The 21,963-nt window shown below is 35.5% G+C and overlaps 2 protein-coding genes and 1 long non-coding RNA gene across 3 annotated transcripts; all 3 read right to left on the bottom strand.

Annotated features, from left to right (window-relative positions):
- Positions 1–2,317: 2,317 nt before the first annotated feature.
- Positions 2,318–3,021, bottom strand: LOC140782508 (uncharacterized). The gene is made up of 2 exons (XR_012107887.1): positions 2,902–3,021; positions 2,318–2,697 (listed from the first exon to the last, which is right to left on the bottom strand). It is a non-coding gene; the product is annotated as an uncharacterized lncRNA (long non-coding RNA).
- Positions 3,022–5,613: 2,592 nt separating this feature from the next.
- LOC140781166 (peroxidase 72-like) lies at positions 5,614–8,000 on the bottom strand. Its single transcript, XM_073126999.1, has 5 exons — positions 7,915–8,000; positions 6,912–7,589; positions 6,559–6,750; positions 6,300–6,465; positions 5,614–6,192 (listed from the first exon to the last, which is right to left on the bottom strand). The coding sequence occupies exons 2-5, from the start codon at positions 7,122–7,124 to the stop codon at positions 5,783–5,785; spliced, it is 981 nt and encodes a 326-aa protein (XP_072983100.1). The 5' UTR covers positions 7,125–7,589; positions 7,915–8,000; the 3' UTR covers positions 5,614–5,782.
- A 5,243-nt stretch (positions 8,001–13,243) lies between these two features.
- Positions 13,244–20,007, bottom strand: LOC140782107 (uncharacterized). The gene is made up of 5 exons (XM_073128492.1): positions 19,787–20,007; positions 18,564–19,022; positions 15,027–15,058; positions 13,660–14,954; positions 13,244–13,573 (listed from the first exon to the last, which is right to left on the bottom strand). Exons 2-4 carry the CDS (start codon positions 18,886–18,888, stop codon positions 14,034–14,036), a joined length of 1,278 nt encoding a protein of 425 aa, XP_072984593.1. The 5' UTR covers positions 18,889–19,022; positions 19,787–20,007; the 3' UTR covers positions 13,244–13,573; positions 13,660–14,033.
- Positions 20,008–21,963: the final 1,956 nt, after the last annotated feature.

Below are 21,963 nucleotides of genomic sequence, written 5' to 3'. Positions count from 1 at the left end.
TATATATTAAAGACATCTTCCCTTTCATTCATTATCAAACTAATTACTTATCACAAGCAATTAATACAGAGTAAATTGGCTGCAGGCTAACTAAACATACACAGCCAATTCCATGCCCTATTAATTAGGCAGGTAATACTAATTAATTAGCAACCAAATTAGATTTTATCTGGGGGAGGAGCAGGCCGTACATCTTCGTAATGCATCGATCTCCCTGCTACTGGAGCTGGAGGTGAGGGTCCAACCCTTAACCCTTCTGGTATCAATATCATCCTACTACCAGGTGGGCCAACTTCCTTTCTACATCCGTAGCTACTCTCTCGTATGCCACTCACAATCTTCCTCGGAATCACTGCGAATAAATAAATAAATAAATAAGAAGAGATTAAAATGTTTAAGCCATTAGATAATGAACTAATTAAGCTGCATAATAGTGTTAGAAATGAGTATATATACCACAGGAAATGGAGAGCGAGAGATGTAAAGAGGTCATTAAGAGAAGTATGGCTAGTAATACTGCACCTCCAAATCTAGCCCCAAACCGAGCCATTGCCGTGCTACGTTACGTCTTCGATCGAGATAACCATTAGAGCCATCATCCTTTGCTGCTCTTTATATATATATATATATATATATATAGCTAAACGGTAGTTGCACCACTGAGGATCAAACAGCCAACAGCTTTCTGTTCACGTACGTGGCTCGTTGCGATTGATCGAAAGGGTTGTTAGCCACTCTTTGACTTTTTTGTTCAACATCACACCTAATCTTTTATATATTTTATAATTCATACTGGTATTATCTATTCCTTATTAAGAGGAGAGGAGGGGCAGAGTGGAGGAAAAATAATAATAAGAGTACCAGATAAAAATTATAGAAAAAATATATATAAAATATAGAGTGTGATTTATAAAATATTTATTATAATATATTATAAGATCTAAGTTCGTTGCATTGAGACTTGAGAAGTCAACTAAAAGAGGGGTGCAGTCAGCCCAGTGCGCGTGGACCCTAGTGGAGGCAGACCGAACTCTTTTTGACTGCTTCCATCTCTCGGTTGACTTTTAAAATTTAAAACCTCATGGGATCTTAATAATTCTTAAAACCTCAAGTTACATATAAAATATTATCACTTGACTCACCTTAAATAAATTAAAATCCTTAAATAAAATAAAATAATAAAGATTAATACGTAAAAAGAAAATTTCTGCCATCATATTTTATAGGTCATTTATAACAACCAACCATATTTTATTATATTTATCCTTCTTTTTTTTTCAATTTATGATAAATTTATATTTTATCTATATCCAGTTTTTTTTCTTATAATAACCAAACGAATAATCTGATATGAACATTAAGCTTTAAATAAACTGAAAATTTTAATATAATCGAGTTCGGGTTAATTTTTTTTTATTAATAAGACTCAAATCTAAAATATTGATAAAAATTACACAGACTTTAATTTAAATATGGTCATCTCTCTTAGTATTAATTTGAAATAATACCCAAAATAATTTCTTCCTTTAGTTGCTCCTTCTGACCGATTTAGAAAGTAATTAGTACAAAATCTCTTTTATCAACTGGTAGATTTATATTCCATACTAAATACCGACATGGAAAAAAAGGTACGGAGAAAGAGTTATTTTTCTAAGGATGTCACATCAATATAATTTTTTTAATATAATATTTTGATAATGAATTTCCTTATTTAGTGGCCCATTATCTTATATTCATTGAACCTGATCAATTTGAATCGGTTATAGTTTAATCTATTAGAGATATTCATGTTTGGTAAAAAAAAATTGCTATCTCATATGACGAGGGAGGTGATATTTTCACAGAGTTAGGGTGGATTGACATCCTATCTATCATGTCGATATATAAGTCTTTAATCCTGATAAATATTTTATTTTACAGTCGATGCATAGCAATATATTTTTGCATATAAATTATCTACAAATATATCCAAACAAATTGGTCCTTAGATTCTATACATATATGCAAGACCATAATTCAGCTTATCCAATATGTTTAATAATCAGCTCACCATAATTTAGAAATTAGAGAATAAAAACGATTTAACTAGGAATAAATTTGTTACCTCTAGAAAAACTAACTGTGATATCATATCAAATAATCCAAAAGTTTAATATGTTGTAATGGGGAACTTATAATGTGTTCCTCTATTGATACGCTTGCCTGATTTTAACTTATCTCGTGCATTTTAATTGTAATTAGTCTGAACCACTTGGGAGTATAAGATATTTAAAATACAAAATGATAAGGGTAGATTATAAATTGTCCACAATAATTATAAAAAAATTGAACTCTTTCAATAACTAGATCTGAGCCAAAAGCACTTACTTAAGAAAATTGCAAACAAAAGTTTACCACTCCAAATAAGACCAACTATATCACATCACAAGTTACAGATACACCAAAGAGCTAATGAATGCTACATTGATGGATTCATAATATTCATTCAGATTAAAAGTTGAGCAAATTAAATTCAGGGTGGAGGAGGAGGACGTGTTTCCTGAGTGCTCCAGTGCACCTCTCGATCTTCTCTTCCTCGGAAAAGAATCGGTGGTGGTTTTCCACGGGCCCACTGGAATCCTTGCTGCCCCGCCGGCGCCGGATTACCGATCGGTTTATGATCTCCGAGGCATCGCCGGGCCACCCATTTCTTCTCACCTGTTTCAGTATCCCATTGTTATAATTAAAAAGAGTTCATGAAAAACGTTTAGATTTTGCATGGATAATTATTTAGAATGTACTACAGTCGACTTCTCTAGCATCTATCTTCTTCTTTAACATTCCTCAAAAGAAAAGAAAAGAAAAAATTTAAGTATGGAGAAAGGAGATTTAAAAAACATTGAGGGAATCAGTAAAAATTACCTGAAGGAATGGAGGAGGAGGCCGCAAAAGAGCTCATCAAAAGAAGACTGGCGAGCACTGCAGCTCCAAACTTTGGCCCAAATCGAGCCATTGCTTTCCAATTAGTTTCCAAAGTCCCCTAATCTTCTATGTTTATATATATATATTTATATATAGTCGATGAGATAACGATGAAGTATATATTATATGTGTGGGATTCTTATGAACACGCAAAGAGACAAACAAAGCTACGCGGTGGTGGGTGATTGACATATAAATTAGATAAAAAGTCAAAGATTACACACGTTTTTTGAATAGGAAAATAACGTCTTATGGCTAGTTTGACCCGATTTTAGCTTAAGCAAACTATTCCTTCCATTAGTGCCACTAATATTATTAAAGGAGTAATTAACTTATTTTATATCTCTGTTAACGATTGACTAACGGTTGCTACTTAGTCTAAATTATGGCAGAGTTAAGTGCTTAACTTAAAAGTTTATAAAATAAGTTAAAATCGGATCAAATCATAGAGAGGTAAGCTGCTAGGAAAATATAATAAGAGGTAAGTTTCAAATTTAAGCTTGACGGTGGCAATTCTCAAAAAAGTATTTGGTGTGTTTATAATGTTATTGTGCTGATGTTAACGTGACTGGTAGATGATTAAAGTAACGTATGTTCTCGAGTTTGAATTTTTTTTTTTTTTTTAAAATGATAGCTTTCCGAGACTGACTCAACTAGTTTGGACAAGTTGTAGCACTTCCACTTCCATCTTTCCAGCTGAATTTAATATTGGAAAATTGTATTATTTTGACTAGTTGAGTTGAATCTTTCGAAATGCCAGAGTCAAATGCAAGTCTTACATGAAATCAAGAAGAAAGGAAGGAAAAAAGAACTAAAACTTATCCCAATGTACTTCGCATTTAATCGTTCAGACTTATTTTAATTCAAATAGATTGTAGGCAGTACATACTAAAGTACAAATATTGTCTGATAATACTACGTTAATTAACTTCATAAAAAAGTGGACGAGCTGCTTCTCTCTTTTTCTCAGAGAAGAGGACATTTGTTCTCACCTGCTTAGGTAGAAGGTTAATTATAATTCCTTTCTAATTAAGAAGATATATAGTCAGTATAAAGATCATAAAGAATTTCTTAAGAATACCAAGGGTGTGTATATGGCCGCTTGTGAAGTACATTGCAGTTAGGAGGAGGGAGATTGTGAACATGGCTATGAGGAAATTTGTGTGTGGGAGAGTGGCCCAAGAGATTAACTAGTAGTGAATTGCTTTGTTAGATCATATGAAGGAAGAAGTAGAAGTTTTAAGTATTGGATTACTTATGATTGGTTTACAATTAATTCTATGCAATAAGTCACACCGCCGGCCAGCGTAGGGTTTGAAAAAATTTCCCCCTCTCTTTCTTCTTTTTCTTTTTATTGGAGTTTTTCTTTTCTTTTCTTTCTCTTTTTCTCCTCCTCTTTCTTCCTTCTCTAGTCTCACTGTTCATCTCCTATCTTGTCGCCGTCTGCTTTGTGATCTTCCACATCATCACGGTCCATCTTGTTGCTGTCTTCTTTTTTCCGATCTCCCCCACCTCGCCGATACTCGCCTCGTAATATCCCATCCTATCATTGACCACTTACCACTGTCCGTCTTGTGATCCCCCATCTTGTTGCCCTCTTCACGGTGCCTCTCTTGCTGCTATTCATCTCGCCTCCCTTCCCTCTCATGTCGACTACGATGTCATCATTATTTTCTCCCCAGTGTTAGCTTCATCGTCGTCTCCACTCGTGCCCAGCTATTGTCTTCGCCGTGCCTGCCCCGACTTTGCCCCAAGCTCTGGCTCCCTCACCTCGCCTCTTGACTTGGCTCGGCCAATATGTCTTCCTCCGTTTAGTTTGCACTTGTGTATGTGGACGAACTAGATTATGCTTGTGTGTGCTTTTGTACGTTGATGCAAATACGAACTAGATCTATTTTGATTATTATTATTATTATTATTATTTTGCTTCTATTACTTGGGTTCGCAGGTGTTTGTGTGATAGGTCTTCTAGTGGTCTAGACGTAATCACTGACTCCCTTTCTTGTGAATAGCTTCATTATAGCCTTCCAAGGTTCCTGCTATGATAATCTATTATGTTGCCATAGTTTGTCAAGTGAGAGGTTTACTTTTAGAGTTGTTGTTATACCCACTCTATCTCTTATAATGTATGAGTACTTGTATTTGTTATTTTATCTCATTGTCATAGTATGGAAATTGTGTCCAAGGCTGCAACTCTACTTTCTCTTGTGTATCAACTTATAATCGATAGTTTGAAGCTAATGATATTATCTATCTACAAACTTTTAAAAAAAAAAAGTAATCAATTGTATGGAAGTTGCAGAGTGAACACTAATACCTTTTGACAAGAAGGAAAGTTAGTTCTTTCCGGGGATCAATCATTAATTCTTCTTTGTGGAATTATGTAGTTATATTTATACGGGTAGTGTGTAAATAATAATAAAGGCCAAACATAGGGAGCTTTTGATAAATTTCCCCACAGGGAATGAAAAGCGGATCGGCTTGTGCCCCTAATCGGGTCAAAGATTACCGGATCCGATTTAAATGGGCTCTTATTGGGCCAATTGACCACTTTATATTACGGGATCCGTCTAATTAAAGTACGAGTTGGGCCCTAATTGGTAGTGTAATGCCAATTACCACTAATTAGATCAAACGAAAGGTGCCAAGCAATTTTATTAAATTAATTATTTATATTATTAAAAAAAAACAGCAGCAGAAACAACATCATCAACCATACAAATCACACTTAGCTGGGGGGAGGTTGGAAAAGGACCAAATTAAACAGCACGAAACAACCAAAGTAACTCTCAATCCACATAAAACTTAATCAACAGATCAATTAATTAAGCTTCCTGCAGTTCTTCCTAATCTCTCCGTGGTTCCCAGTGAGCGGCGTGATGTTCCCCATCTTGACCATGGACTTGGCAAAATGGTCAAAGAAGATCCCACTGTTCTCGGCGTACAACTTCACCAGCGCCATTGTCGCCTGGCTCTGGGTGAACAGCACCTCGTCGGAGCTCAGGAGACCCTTGGCAGCCATGATGTTCTTGTAGTAGTAGTTATCAAATTTGGCAGGGCTGACCAAGTCCAAGGTGAAGAGGTTGTTGTCGCCGCCCGACCGCGGGCATCCCCCCCGCAGCCGCGCCGCGTAGGACTCCTCCAGCGTGCTGTCGGCCAGCCCGTTGCCCGTCTGGTTGTAGAGCCTCTGCCGGAAGCTGGTGCACCGCGAGAACCCGATCGTGTGGCTACCTGCATTCATTCCATCGATCTTTAGCCAAGAATCTTTAAAAAAAATACTATACGATTGGTGTAGTGATACTAAGAAGATGCATGGGCATGGGATGATTGATTATTACCGGAGAGGGCGACGAGATCGACAAGGTCGAGGCCTTTGAGCTTGAACTTGGTGATGATGGTGGGGAGAGTGTTGTTGGGTGCTGGGATGTTGTTGTTGGAGCCGCTAATGCTTGCGCCCAGGGAATCCCTTCTCCCTAGTGGGACTTCCCAGTATGGCCCACCTGCCTGTTTGAAAACAAATTCAAAGTTTTGAATTTGAAGGAACGAATTTTTAGTTTAGAATTTAAAAAAGTTTGGTTCTTGACTCTTGAGTCTAACCAGCACAGTGGAGTCTCTAGCAGCAAGGGCTAGAATGTCGGCGCAGGAAACCGTCTGAGGGCACGCTTTCTCCAACGCGGCCTTGATCTCGTCGACGACTTCGAAACCCCTCGCCGAGTTCTTATTAGGATTAGACCCCTTCTCGCTTACAATGCTCCCGGTGCTGTCCAACAAAATAGATGCATCACAGCCCTGCAAGACATTTAATTTCGACACTTAATTAGCTAACTGCATCTTTAATCTCCTGTAATCAAAATTAAGTAGTAAAATTATTAAAATGCCCTTGAGCATAGAAGGCCATTCTCTTTGAGCATGAGCATGCATGCATGCATGGCAGAAATTAATGACCTTACCTTCACAAAGCAGTCATGGAAGTGTAGCCTGAGCAAAGAAGCAGCCATTCTCGCCTCCTTTGCGACGGCCTTGGCGACGATCGCCCTGACGATCTCGCCGGCTCTCGGACAGGAATGAGCATAGAATTGTGGGTAGAGAAAGCCACCAGCAGAGCATAGAGGAGCAAGAACTATAAGTGAGACAATTGCAAGCCAACCCATAGGAAGAGCCATACTTAGTAGAACAAGGAAAGCTAGAGAAGCACAAAGAGAGAGATGTGAGAAGATAATTGTTTCTTCTCTATGGTGATTAGAAAGAGGAGGAGGACATGGGCTACTTATAGATGGGAAGTAATGATGCCTTGATATGAGGGGGTTTTTAACCAAAAGGTAGAGAGTTGTTAGGCACTTTTATCTTGATTTATTCTGTAGAAAGACTTTACTCTCTTGCTTCAGGAGCATGCAAAAAGATGGAGGAGAGTGAGTGGTCAAACTGCCCCCTTGGACATATGTCTTTGATGATTACATGTTGTGGATTAGCTGTATCAGTTACTAGCTTAGGAATTAAACAATATCCAAGAAAAGATCTTCCTCACATTGGAGAAAAGTCTCAAAATAATTAATAGTTGCTTCTTTTTTTTCCTCAAGCTGATTTCTGTAACTTGGTCAGAAGTGATGGAATTGAATTAGACTCAGCACCTGTAAATTAAATCACTAGAAGGTGAAGTTATACAGAGAAGACAAGCAGTTAGATAAGATTAACAGTGACCTCCAAACTGCATAAGAATAGACAATAAAAAACTGGGTTTGACGAGCACCAATTTACTATTTAATCCGAATCTTCGAATTTTTTTTTTCTTTTTTATCTACAGTCTGAATACCAATTGCAGAAGCCTGTAGTAAGTTACTAACTAGAGACCCCCGCCCCCCCCCCCCTCAAATCCTACTATGGGAAGGCAATCGAGTGAAATGTTGTGATCTGAGAATAAGTCTCAGCTGCTGAATTTTGGATAAGGACTAGTACCTGGTCAAGCATTATTGGAGTTAACTGTAGGAGTAGGTGATCATGTTGGCTTCCTCCCAAGAGATGCAGCTTCTTGAAAACAAAGTGGACTGCTTCAATTGCAAAGGTGGGGAGACAAGAGAGTGCATGGAAAGGAGAGATACCTGCCCTTTGACTAATTGGCAATCTCTCATCCTCTTTTGCTATTGTTTTTTCTTAACTTTAGTCCTGCCCCAACTTCAAGCAAAAGCAATGGAACTTCTAAAAGTAACTGGAAAACTTACTAGGGTTGAATGAGTAATTGGGATAAGGACACCTAGATTCATGTCATATATAAGTCTACTCATTTACTTATTTATTTATTTATTGGCATATCAAACCTCTTTAACTATATAAAACCTTCTGAAATACACCTTTAGTCAATTATCGACTTAATTTTTTCTGTTAATTTGACTGTCATGTGATCAATTGTAGATGCCATAGAAATCATTTTATCTTCATTTTATAGAAAACAAAAAAATATTAATGATAAGATGATTATTTAACTTCTTTTTTTATTATCATCAGGAGATAAAGAGATATAAGTTAAAATGAGTAATAATTCCGAGGTCTAGATATAATTAATCCTTACCATTTTAGATGTTTTGATATATATATATAAAAAAAAGTCTCCCAGGATTTTATTTCTAATATTTAATTATTGTATTACACTAGATAATGGAACTAAACAACTTATTCTTTATAAAATAAAATTACTATCGCATGGTAAATTGGTAATCCATCAAAATTTTGCATCCAATCACACATAATAGTTGGAAGGAATAATATTCCATGTGAGTAACATAGACAAATATTCCTATGCATATTGCTAGGGAAAACTTTGAGTGACATAGACTTCATAATATCATATCAGCAAAGTTTTTAGCTTCAGGAAGGACCAAAAAAAGTGATATTGTATCAAGTTGAGGTGACACGTTGTTGGTGTCTAAACTAAGTCTTGAATGAATAATAATTATATAGACTGCTAAAAGAATAAAAATATAATTGATAACACTTGCAACCATAATTATTCGGTTCAGATTATAAAAATCCAAGCATTTCAAAGTATGTTATTCGAGAAAATCTCATCTGCTTGTACGAAATTTTTCATTAATTAATTAAGATTTTTCATATCCTGCCAAGAAATCCATTAACAGGTTCATTATATATGACTCTTTTCTTATTTATAAATTAATAATTTTATCTCAACCGCGTAATAAAGTTTCTACTTCTCTTAAAAGAAAAATAACATTGCAAATAACGAGAGTGCTAGTGGCCAAAGGGATAGTGCTCAAATAATAACAATTCCAACCATAGTAGTTTAATTGAGACTACCATGAGTTTCTCACTACTCTTTAAAAAAAAAATTGAGAGTGTTAGTGTATATAAACACATGTAAAAGGTACAAACTAAAGTATTAGGTGTTACTATTATTTTGTTTTTAATTGAGGCAAATAACTTGGATGCAAAGCATTCACAATGGGCCCATTTGGTCTTCTAATTGTTTTATTGCTATTATGGCAACACACATTAGTCTTCCTGAAGGCCCCCCCCTTTGGTCTTTAATAATTTTTGTGCTACTTTCATACTTACTACCAGGGGCAAGTGTGTAAATTCAACAAGTTGTAACCCCCAATCCTTGTCTAATTTCATTTCAAGTGTTATACTTTGCAAACTTTCTTTTGTTGATGCACATAGAGGGCAATAATGTAGGACCTTTTACATCCTCTTGGACATTGAGATCAATTATGTACTTTTGTTTGTCCAACAAACAACATCCAAAGGGTTCATGGCCCCCTCTAGAACTTGAGATCAATTTTGACTTGAAATAAAATTTATAGAACACGAACACGTAGCCGAACTACAATTAATGAGCCGAAACCCTAGCTTGTACATAGCTTGGAAAGAATTCTGAATAAGTTAAAAATGTGAGACCAAATTTGACTCGAAATTAAATTTATCGAATATGAACACATAGCCAAACTACAGTTTGAGTCGAAAAACTAGCTTGTATGTAGCTTAAAAAGAATTAGAGCAATTTTAAAACTTGAGATCAATTTTGACTCTAGAATTAAATTTATCGAACACGAACATTCATACAACCGAGCTACAATTGAGCCGAAACCCTAGCTTGTATGTGACTTGGAAAGAATTCGAGAAAGCTCTTGTTTGGCTCGTTTAGCTTAGCAAGCTAATTAAAGAAATAACAATTAAACCCTAATCAATCTCATTAAAAGTGTAACAGGAAAACTTTATTTTGCTTATGAGATAATAAAGGATAATAATATAGAAATAGAGGCTTTAACTCTAGGTATATTAAGATTGGTAAAATATACGAGGTAAGAAGGATTGCAGTAGATATATAATTGACAAACAAACAAGAAATCATCAAAGAATATCGAGTTTTTACTCGAATAGTGAGGCTCTTATTTCCTCCAAAGGTGTGAGAGCTGAGAATTGAATAATGTAGGTCATTTGTTACATCTTTTGAACATTGATCTTACAATATTTGGTGCTAACCATCATCTTGTCCCCCTCCTCTTTTGAGAAATTGATACAATAGATTTCCATGTAGCCCCTTCCTAGAGTTAGAAGCTAGGCTTTCCCCTGGTTTCTATATATTTTCCATGTGAATGATGCTTGTCCTTCTATATGTTTGTTTTGTTGGATTTGGATGCCTACTCACTTGGTGTTGTCAAAGAGAAAGAGGCAAATAGGAAGGTGCATTTGAAGTCCAATAGTTGTCCATTTGTGACCTTGTAACTAATATTTATTCTGATATATGACACTCACTAGCTTTTGTATTGCACCTACCCAACAACCAGAGCAAAGATTGGAGACAAATTTGACTTGTGTGATAAATTAGGTCAATAAAATAAGTAATAGAGACCTAGATTGATATAGTTAATGCTTAGCTACTACCTAACATATAGATTCTCAGAAGATATTATTGATAATTTTGTTCTTGAAATGTAATAAAAAAAAATACTACCTCTATAAAGAGATGTTTAAGTTTGAAAGTTTTAGATGTACATGAGAAGATTACTTTGTATATCGCTGTGACTAATATTGTATGTAATAGATGAGTTTTTGAGAATTTTTGCGAGTAATTGATAGAAAGAACACACTTAAGAACCCTTTTGACATGATTATATTAAGATTAGGATTGTAAGATTCCCTACTAGGTGCCTAAAACTTGTATGTTTGCTAGATTGTCATGATATAATTTGAGCCACCTAAACAGCCTGCACTGCAATTAATAAACCACCTAATTTACAACAAATTAGCCGTACAATGATCCCTACTATTCTCCATCAAATCTTCTCCTGCCTTCCCTTGTCATCCCATGAATGAATAGATGAAATGTCTTAAAGAATGACGTTAGGAATTTTTATTGCAGTTGGTATCTGCTACATGGAACCTTGATTCATGCACTACTCTTTAATTAATTAATTAAGTGAGGTAGTTGTTAAGATAAAATATCTAACCCATGATTTGATTCAAACATAGTAAATATAAAGGACCAGAATTGACCCAAAGTAATTAACACAAACCTACACCAAAAAGTTTGATTGCGAGAGTAGCCACAAAACTTCATCTTTAAATCTCAAACTTGCTTAGAAGTAGTGACATAGTTTTAAGTCAAATGCATCAGATGAACAATCCTTTCAGGCTAAAGTTTGATTGCTTAGCAAATAAATAAAGCTTCCAACTCTAAAGTTCAGAATTTCTCATCTCTGTCAACTGTTCGTTGCTGTTAGAGGAGCAGGTAGAACAAACACCAGCCACACTTCTTCCCTTTATTTCATCTTTGAGGTGTAGTACTAGTACTCCCTTCTTCATATCTAGGCAAGTACACTAAGTACATCTCTTATGAGCAAATTTATGTTTGTGACCTGAAGTAGAAAAGGCCCTTGTAAATAATATGGGACTAAAGTGCATAGTGTATCGAGGAGAATTTATTTTGTTAGGCTAATAGTTGACAGTAGTAAATCTCTGCTCTCATCTTACATGATTAGCAGCCTGATCAATTTCTTTGAAACATTGAGAAAAAGAAACAAAAGTAAAAGGAGGCTAAAAGGTGAGGAGGAAGGTTGAAGTTGATTAGGATATTGGACAAGTTTGCCTTCTAATCTTCTGGCTTAATAAGAAAGGAGGATAATTAATAAAAATGAGTCAAAAGAATAAACTTTAATTCCACTTTAATCTCTCAAATTAATCATGAGTATTCATGTCAAGTAGGAATATGCACTATACTCAACAATATCCTTATTTAATAGTGGGGTTTATTATTTATTACTATTATTAATTATTTACATTATTTTATGTGTTTATTATGATTTACACTCTCTATTTTTCATTATTTTTAATGTGAACAAAGTTTTGATATAAAACTTGGTTTAGAAAGAAGTGAGATGCATATGATAAACGAGTTATGGTTGTTGAAACATGAGTATGTTGGATTGGGTTTTATCATTAGCTGCTTGCTGTTCCTCTTTCATGTGCTCGTCGTCGTCGTTGTCGTCGTCGTCGTCTCTCTTTCTCTCTCTCTTTCTCTATAGATTATAAAGAACGAAACGTGTCTATCTATCGATTGCAGGAAGGTGAGAGTTGTTGACCAAAATGAGCCCTCTTTAATAAATTATTTGATTATTCCGGTCTATTTATCAAACTTAGTAGGATCTGTTTTCATAGCTAATACTGCTGAATTATTCGACAAAAAGATTGATCGTTAAACATAATAATTTTACTTTTTATAAAAATGCTAAATAAAATATTTAACTTAAAAAATGTAATTGAGATAGAAATGTGAGATTTCTTTTTTCTTAGACGATGGGGACTAAAGATGAACCGGTGTACAGTTGAACGATTTATCTTTTTAAATAAATTTTAATAGTTTTTGCTGGCTGACCAAAATGCTAAATAAATTAAATTGTTAGACGATTTTATCTTCATAGAAACGCTAAATAAAATATTACTAAAGGGGGTCTATTTTGGCAGCTAAAACTGCTGAGGGGTTTATATAAAAAGATGGTCAGCAGAACAGTCTTGCAGCTTTACTGTATATAAAAGTGTTGAATAACTGAGATAAAAAGGATGAGATATTTTCCAGTAGAGATTAGAAATAAAAAGTTTCAACTATTCAGCAATTTATTTTTTATATAAATCGTTCGACATTTTAACAATTTTAACTGAGCTGACTAAAAAGATTCCTTAGTGGACCGTACTGGTAAAAGAATTTCCATAGGGAGTAACAATTTGGTCAAAAGCTCGCAAGTTGGCCAGGTTCCAGTAAAATAACTCGATCAAATGAAGCAAGAAAACTAACCTCTGTAGTAAAAAAATTAGTCACACATTGAACAGATTACAGGAGATCAGGAAGATTGTTGTACGCTGTACTTCCAAGCAGAAGCATAGCTTAAGCTTTAATCCCGGAGAGTGAAAACCACAGTTTGTTTCACTGGGACTCCCAGAAGTAGGCATAGATAAAGCTAAAATTTAGATATGGAAACAACATTCAAATGGCTGAATTATTCATGAAACAATACCACAAAAGCCACCAGTATTTGATCCATTGCCATACTTTTGAGATTTGTACGGAATGAATTTTTTTTTTAAACTGATCCACATGCGCCCCCGTCTGAAAGGATGAAAAGAATGGAAAGAAGATGAGGATTTGAATCTTTCTCACCAGCTTAATATACTCTTAAAACAAGATAGACTTACCACTACTGAACAATAGATTATTCTCCCGAGCATTATGGTAGGTTATTCTGGGAAAAACAATAGCATGCCGAGTGCCCCAGTTCAGAAAATGAGAAGGGTGTGGAAAAGATTGCCAGGCTGAGCTGTTCCATAACCCTTCCCTTCCACTTCACCAGTTTGATTTCACTACAGAAACACATGCTTGCTCGGGAAAAAATGTTGGTGTCTATGCACTTAATGGTAAAATATAACTAGTACCTATGTCATCAGAGCAGTATTGATACCCAATAAGAATGAGAAATTTATTTGGATTGCAGCTATGATGGAGAAACGCTTGTGTTGCATATAACTAAGGTAGCTTCTCACAGCCTTACTTCCATTAGAGAGACCTCAGCTCAATCCCTCAGGTATTTTTTTTTCCAGAAACCTCTTCTTCCTGTATACTCAGATTCTGATGTAGATGACACTGAGAGTCGTGAACCCATAGAAAAGTGACGCCTTAAGAAGGGGGGCCTGCTAAAGGTATGCTTCAGGCTACTGCTTGCTCCCATCCTCGGCACTCTCCCACCTTTTCGGTGTTCACCCAGAAAATCTTTATGAACATCAATGTCAGCAACTGCCTTTCTAGATATCTTGTTTCTAACCTTTGATTCAATTTTCCCGAACAGCTTTGCCACCCCTTTCTCTCCATGAGTGCAGATAGGACAAGGTGGATCATAGCTATTATTTTCTGGCATCATCTTTTCCAAACAATCGGCATGGTAAACATGACCACAAACCAGAACGGCAACTACAGAGAGCTCATTGGTAGACAGTATCTTTCTGGCACTCCATGGAGATCTCTCCTTTAGTATCTTGGAGCATATCTTGCATATTTGCTGATCAGGGGACAGTGGAACTGACTGCTGAGTGTTCAGTCTTGTTGCCTTGCTTTTGATGGCACTGAGGTTTTCACTATCAAATGAAGGGCTCTCACTGTGAGAGGAAGCCACAAGCTCAGAAAAAGTTTGCATGGACCAGCCGTCAGAAGACCTACCATGGGATCCTCCTGTGGACAAGTCATTGCTGCAAGGAGATGGCACAAATGACTGCCTTATTTCATGGGAGCTGCTCTCATTCAGAAAATTCAGAGATGGAGCCCTCTGATCCAAGACCTGCCTAGAGAAGGAGCCTAGTGAATGCTGTTCTTTACTAGATGAAGCCAGGTCAGCTGGTACAGAATAATTCCGAGAGGACGAAGGATCCTCAGTGAAGGATGAAGATGGAACTGTAGGAACAGACATTGGTACACCAGATGACTTACTAACGCCCTTTTCCTGTAGACAATTATAAATATGTCATCCTAATAAAGATCACTGAATATGTCACTGCGAGTTATTTCAAATTACCTCTGAGCATGAATTGCATTCCATGTATTGATCTGCAAGAGGAAAAAAAGAAATACATATGTATGTTAGACAAAGAGATAAGAACTTTACATGGAGTCTGGAAGATCATATCAGCAGACAACTAGAGAATAGGACTTGAATGCATACAAGTATATAACAAACAGATAGTCATGAACAACTGGAGTTTGCTATAGCAGGAACTTGGTTTGCTAAAGGCATACCATTAACTTGGTTCCAGGGTGAATAAAGAAGACAAGCAATACTTCTGGACCCAGCTACTAAACTGCCCAAGAAGAAACATAGATTTATGGACTAGTCAAGGTTTGCGAATAGACTTCAATTGGTGGCCCGCTTAAAAAGCTGCTTCTGCACAGTTCTGAACTTTTACCTCAAGCTAACCTCGAGTTGGATAAGCCCATATATACACCAAGCCTGAGCATTGTTGTATTTGGCTTGGGTGGGCTATTCTGTACAACTTATATGAGGACAGAGACATGAAGGCAAGAAAACATAACTTTATTTGCAGTGCAGCTATCTTATTTAGGCCTCTATCAGTGCATTAAAGAAAAAGGCTAAGAAGTTACTCCTGCTATCTCATCCAGAGAAGATAGACAACAAAGGGACTGTTCATTAATGACTAGAAAGTTTCCTTCAGAAAATTGTTACAATCAACACCAAGCTACACAAATAATTACCATATCAACAATAACTGGTTGAAGGATTAAATAGGAATGAAGCAGAAAGTTTCTTATGTAAATAGCAAGAAAATATGTTTGTATTAACAAGTGAGAAAGGCTTTTGTAGGATGAGAAATAACAAACCTACATACTAATCCATATAGCTATATATTTTCCAGATTCGGAGATTCCTACATCCTTGGAAAACTTCTGACTTAATTCTTTGATCTTCTTCTCCAATTATCCTTTCTTCTCACATTATCACACTTATCATGATCAAGCTCGTCAATTGAAGGTCACTACATTGTAAAATATATCAGTCTAAGGCATGATGAGGTGGGATCAAGCCTTGTCCCACTAATGTGGTGTTGCCAATAGCACAGCTCAAAGATGAGATGGGTCCAAAAGAATTGACAGATTCTTATGACCAAATGTTGAAAGTTGAAACATTCTATATGTTGAGCAGAAACAAGAGCAATCAAGCATAAATTGAGACAAAACATACACCCCCTCAGAAGTTCCCAATCTATCGGTCCGTCTCTTAGGGTTCTAGACTAATTCTCCAAAATAATCTACTACATTTCCCAAAGCCAAGACTTCAGTTACTAAATAAAGCATTCAGGGGCCAAATATTTTGAGACTCAAACCCTATGCTTTCTTCCCAGTCTTCTTCCCTGTGTAAACCCCCTTCCTTCATCGCTATTCTCTCTTGCTCGCTCCCTTTGCAGCCCCGTCCACATCCCTCCGGTTCGCCACTTCCGTCCACCTCAGCTTCCTTTTCATCGTCATAAGTCATAAGTAGTGTGCCTTGCGGCACTAACTATGCTACATGGTAAAACTCATGTTAACAAGATGCCAGCAATTGACGGATACTTGCTTAATATATTATCTCTAGCAAGAAAAGGTCACTACAAAAGATTACCAAGATATCCTTATAGGAAATTTGACAATAGATTTCAATACTTTCCAATACGAAAACAAAATTTAACATGCAAGAGCTATCCCAATTGTAAAACAAAACTTCTTTAATAATATTTCTTTATATGACTCGTTAGGAAGTTGCTATTTAGTTATTCACCACATTATCTCAATGACAGACTAGGTTGCTTGTATTGATTATGAATTTGTAGATGGCAACTTAGCAAAGTTGCTTGTTAACAAATATGCCTTAGATATCTAAGGTTCAATTGGATTGAATCAACTGGCTATCAAAGTTGAAAGAGATTACCTTTCCATTGGTTGTGTGCCATTCACATAAAATCACATGCAGATCAAGACACTCAAAATGAGTCAATAGATACATTTAATGCCAATAGTATATCCACAGCATAATTCTTTCACATGAGCAATAAGCTACGCGTTTCCAAGTAAGCATCCTTGTCCAATACTCTAATCTAGACTGAAGACAATTGCATCAATTTCTGAATCAAGAATACCCATTCTCTCAAACAAATCCCATATAATCCATCTTTGATTTACCTAACATAACAAATAATTTGACATACTTTTCTACTGATATCAAAAGTATCTGCAGATTGAGAAGGTACTTTATCCATCCAATCATCTATTATTCTGCTAACGACAATGTACATATTAAGCTACTAAATTCCTGAGCAGGTCTGCCTATTCATACGCATCCAAGTCCTTAAAACACTATGTTTTGCTTAGTACTGACAATTTAGCAATCTATTTATACATCTGTGAATTAAGAAAGTTATTTATGTCAGCAACTATCCATTATTTTGTCAACAATATATCTGTGACACAAATAAGTTTTCTATGCAATATTATGTTCCAGACTCAAAAATTACAAAGGTTCCATAATGATTTATATAATATTTAGGATTAGCTGCTGATATGACATCAACCTTCTAAAATTGGCACAAATTTACTTTCTAATGAAAATTGAACAATAGAGGAACATGCTACAAAAGATGTACAAGCTAGTTGGCTGGTAGATCAGTTTACCTTCTTGTCTTTATATCATCGTATCAACAGAAAGACCATCATAATAACTATGACAGACAAGCTTCTAAGTAATAGCAAGAACAATATGGTTACAGATATCCACATGAATTCAAACATCAGGAAATAGATCAAGAACCTTCAAAACTAAAATTAGAATAGTAATACAAAAGAAGTGAGAAACATAAATTTAAGAGTTGATGTTACCTGAAGTGGTTGTTGCACATACTAAATGTAGCTACTCATAAATTTATTCAAAATCAAACACACAAAACCTAATGAAATGTTTGTTGATCTTTTGCCTTCTAAGCCAAGAAGCCAATTTGCTTATTTTCAACTAAGAGGGCAGTTTTGGTCTTGGCAGTTTGCATTCAGCCTATCCTAGTAAGATAAACGATGGGCGCTAGCACATTTGTGAATGGAATGAACGTCCATGATTGTAGCATCCAAAAGATAAGAAGACCTTGTTTTAGTGGAAGAGATGAGAGGATTGGGTACAATATCTCATTCGGTTCATTAATGTGCAACGCATTGTTCATTCCGCTGCCATTTACCACCTTTCCGTCTCTTCCATTAAATACGAGATTTGAGTTTGCAATCACAAGTGACCATTCATCTATTAATGAGATGGGTGCACCTTAATGTGATAGACTCGGATGCAAATTGCCAGGGACCTCTGTTCAACTGATAGCTCTAGAGAATGTAAAAGAAGTTAAGACCATACATCAACACTTACACTTCCTAAAAAGTTATTTAAAATGAATGAAGTGTCAATTCTAGGTATTATTTCCTAATACAGATCCTATTGTCTCAGCAGATTTATAAGCTATACAAGATGCCATTCCATAATCGTATATGTTATGACAGAAGAATTATCAAAAAATATATCCTTTACCTGCTGCTTCAGACTTTCCCGAACTTTTAGTCTTAATACAAGATCTCTGCCTTTTTTCTGTCTGAAAAGCATCTGATAGAGTGCCCCCAACTAAAAGTTCATCAGTTTCAGTTGTCAGTCTGTTCTTAATTGCAGAATCAATGTCACCACTATTATTAAGAGACAAGTGAGCAGGACTGTTCATTATATCCTCTACATGAGTGCGGTTATCCCATCGAAAGCTCCACGAAGGCGAGTGCCTCACATTCCTATAATTAGAAAGTTCAAACTGAGTTCCACCAGGCAAATGTTTTTCCTTTGTAGCCACACAGCAGTTGGCCCCCATGTTGTTCAGGAGGAAGACTGTCAAAAGCTCTTTGTCCTTAACAGCGTTTAGACTTTAGCGTTGGAGGAGGGAAGCTTTACAATGCCCATAACCAATTCGACAAAAATTAATTCTATGCAAACACTGAGCTACTCCTGAACATCAAAACATGGTCATCACAGTTAGAAACCAAAATGGAGTATGGCTAATTAAGAGTTAAAAACTGATATAAGAAAATTGATAGCAAGGTAAGCATTTTGAAGTCATTTCTTATTAGGAGTTCAACTAAAAGGAAAGAAAAAGAAAGATGAGTCATTCTGAAATTGAAATCTTCAAGACATCATCTTTAACTGGCTATTGAACAAATCAAAAGAAAAATTTTTACATGTCTTAACAAACAAAAAGAAAGGTTAAAAAAAACCTTACTCCGGTCAAATTTCAAGCAGCCCAAGGGCAACCTTTGACGGGCCAAATAATTGCAAAATTTACAGTCATATCCACATAGTCTGGAGACGCCTGATCTCCTCCGTTAAAAGAAGAATTTCTTCATGCATTTATTACAAAAAATAAATAAATAAATAGTGACCGACCTCGTCAAATGCGTGTTTGAATCCACTACAGACTTGGAAGAAAATTCACTAGAATCCGAAAAAAAAAATATCATAAAAGAAAGAAATATCTCCTCCAAATAGTAATTGAATAAGAATCCTACCTCCAATATAGCTAATCACAACTTACCTCATTAACTACCACAATAAATATTCCATAAATAAAATTAAATACGCATAGTCCCAACTTCTCACATCCGTTCTTCCACTCGCTCTTCAAAAATCACAAGAATAATAATATATAAAAAAAAACTCGATCCAATTACTCAGTAACCTGATGCCAGATTCATCGCCTGATAAGTTAAAATTACCTTAAAATGATCAAGAAATCAGTAAAACAATCCGATCGACGTCGAGAGGCTCCAAATCGAACTACGATGCCGAAATATCAGAGATACTCACTTCCATCGGATCGCGAAGAGGGAGAGGAAACCTAGGGTTTCGAATCCGACCCTACTCGATCGATCTAAGATCGTATTGACATCCCACTGCGGAGAGAGAGAGAGAGAGAGAGAGAGAGAGAGAGAGAGAGGTGAGAAGAGAAATGACGGGGTATAGATATAGAAGCTTCTTTCTCCATTCGGACTATCTCCGTTACGTTCCGTCACGATTTCTCCGTTTCGAGATACTAATCGCTATAAATTAATATCTGGGAATTAGATTCTCCCACGAATATTAAATAAAACAAACTTACCCTCTTCTCAAGTAAGAATAATGCCTGGAATTAAAAATAAATAGATATAAATAATATCTGAAATAACGTTCCAAATATAATATAAGTAGAAAATCTTATCTAATCTTTCTTATAAGTTTTGATACGACTGAAATAAAACGTAATTATTCATTTATTTTTTTATCATATTTTCTTACATCAACCTATTTGTGATGTTTTTTTAGACTTGCAACCCTATATTTTCTCTTTAAAATTTTTAAAAGAAAGATTAGTTAAGACATTAAATCATAAAAATACTCTTATATTATCTTATTTTAGAATAAAAGATATATTTAGTATTTAAAAAATCACTAATACTTGATTATAGAAGTTTTTTTTTTCTACCAACACTGGGCCCATAGATTCTCTTCAATCATAAGTTGAATAAATAGATCAACACTAATAAAAATATATCACAAATGAATCCAACCATGAGCCACAACATGTCAAAGTAAGCGTGCACGTCAGCATAATTTATTCTTTTAATTTTTCTACGAGAAATTTTATGGTCAATCTAGCAATCTCTTATTTCTGGAGCCGAAAGTAATGGTATTATGTTTATATATTGATAGTTTCTTTTCTCAATCTTATAGCCGTCACTGTGTGTTGGTGGATGTAGCATTTATTCTATAAAGAGAGGGAGTGGGAAAACGGATCCCTTGTGGAGGACGCGGAGTGCGTAGTACGCATTCGTACAAAAGAGCCTCTAAAACGAAGACACGTGGCCTTCTTCTTTTTTTTTTTTCCTCCTTTCCGGTAGATCGGGTGGGGCCCAGGTTCTGTGACTTAACAGCAACAAGATTGGTATAGATTCGGAAACAGTGGCATAGCAGGTGGATCCGGTCCAACTCCAGTTGCAAGAAGATGCTTAAATTTGCACCCCCCCACCCCCCCCCCTAATTATGCTTCACTAATAGTTCAGTGGTGGGGTTTAGTGTCCCATGATAAGGGTCATACTTTATATCTCCCTTTAGATATTAGGATTGATCTTTAATTAATTAGATTTACTATGTCTCGTTTCTTAGGAGAGAGCAAAATTATCTAATTTATATATTGAGAAAAGCTAACTCTTTTGTCTGACATATGATTAATCTATTGACTCATAATCTATTACGATATATATATATATATATATATACAAATAAGCTCTGTATTTTGCCTATATTATTATTCACATCTATGTGTACCCTTTGTATTTTGCTGCTAGTACTTCTTCAAAAATATTTGGACGTTATTTTTCTTAATGATCTGTTGTCATATAGATGAGTTAAATTAATTATAGATGCAAATTAGCTTTAGTACCCTTGAGTGAGTTCTTAAGGTTAGAGTAAAAATAAATAGGGAACTAAATTTTAAGGTCATATGAAAGGTATTTTAGGTGTTTATTTAAGATATTAAAAGCAAAATAAGTGATTGAATGATACATACTCTAGGGTATTATACTAATATATGAGTGTGCTACTCTTCATTAGTTATCTAAAACAAAACAATTTGCATTTCTGGGTAGTTTACATTGAGAAAATTAACAAAATCCAACACTGTTTAGTTTCAGATGATTCACAATAACTAAATTATATGCTTCTTAGGGGGTATAATTAACTCATAGTTCTAAAAAAAATAGTAGATATTTTTTTATAGTAATAGTATAAAAGTCTATTTCCTATTTGCTTCACTCTTTCTTTATGACAAGTGTTGATACTTCTCACTATCCAATGCATCACAATGATCAAAATAAGTACACTCCTGTGCATGTCAAACTACTTGTATAATTATAAG

This window comes from Typha latifolia, chromosome 2 (genome assembly GCF_019914945.1).
Source record: "Typha latifolia isolate L0001 chromosome 2, TyphaL0001v2, whole genome shotgun sequence".
In the NCBI taxonomy this organism is placed as follows: Eukaryota; Viridiplantae; Streptophyta; class Magnoliopsida; order Poales; family Typhaceae; genus Typha; species Typha latifolia.
The sequence above is the reverse complement of the archived record's forward strand: the minus strand, read 5'-3'. Positions and strand labels throughout refer to the sequence as shown.

Bases quoted from the DNA above. Each gene is read 5' to 3' on its own strand.
- LOC140781166 (XM_073126999.1), bottom strand. From the start codon at position 7,124: ATGGCTCTTCCTATGGGTTGGCTTGCAATTGTCTCACTTATAGTTCTT. The intron at 6,751-6,911 runs GTAAGGTCATTA...AATGTCTTGCAG, and splicing joins TCCATGACTGCTTTGTGAAG to GGCTGTGATGCATCTATTTT. The intron at 6,466-6,558 runs GTTAGACTCAAG...GTTTTCAAACAG, and splicing joins CTAGAGACTCCACTGTGCTG to GCAGGTGGGCCATACTGGGA.
- LOC140782107 (XM_073128492.1), bottom strand. From the start codon at position 18,888: ATGGGGGCCAACTGCTGTGTGGCTACAAAGGAAAAACATTTGCCTGGT. The intron at 15,059-18,563 runs GTAAAGGATATA...TTCCTCTTGCAG, and splicing joins GGGAAAGTCTGAAGCAGCAG to ATCAATACATGGAATGCAAT. The intron at 14,955-15,026 runs GTAATTTGAAAT...AATTGTCTACAG, and splicing joins AATGCAATTCATGCTCAGAG to GAAAAGGGCGTTAGTAAGTC.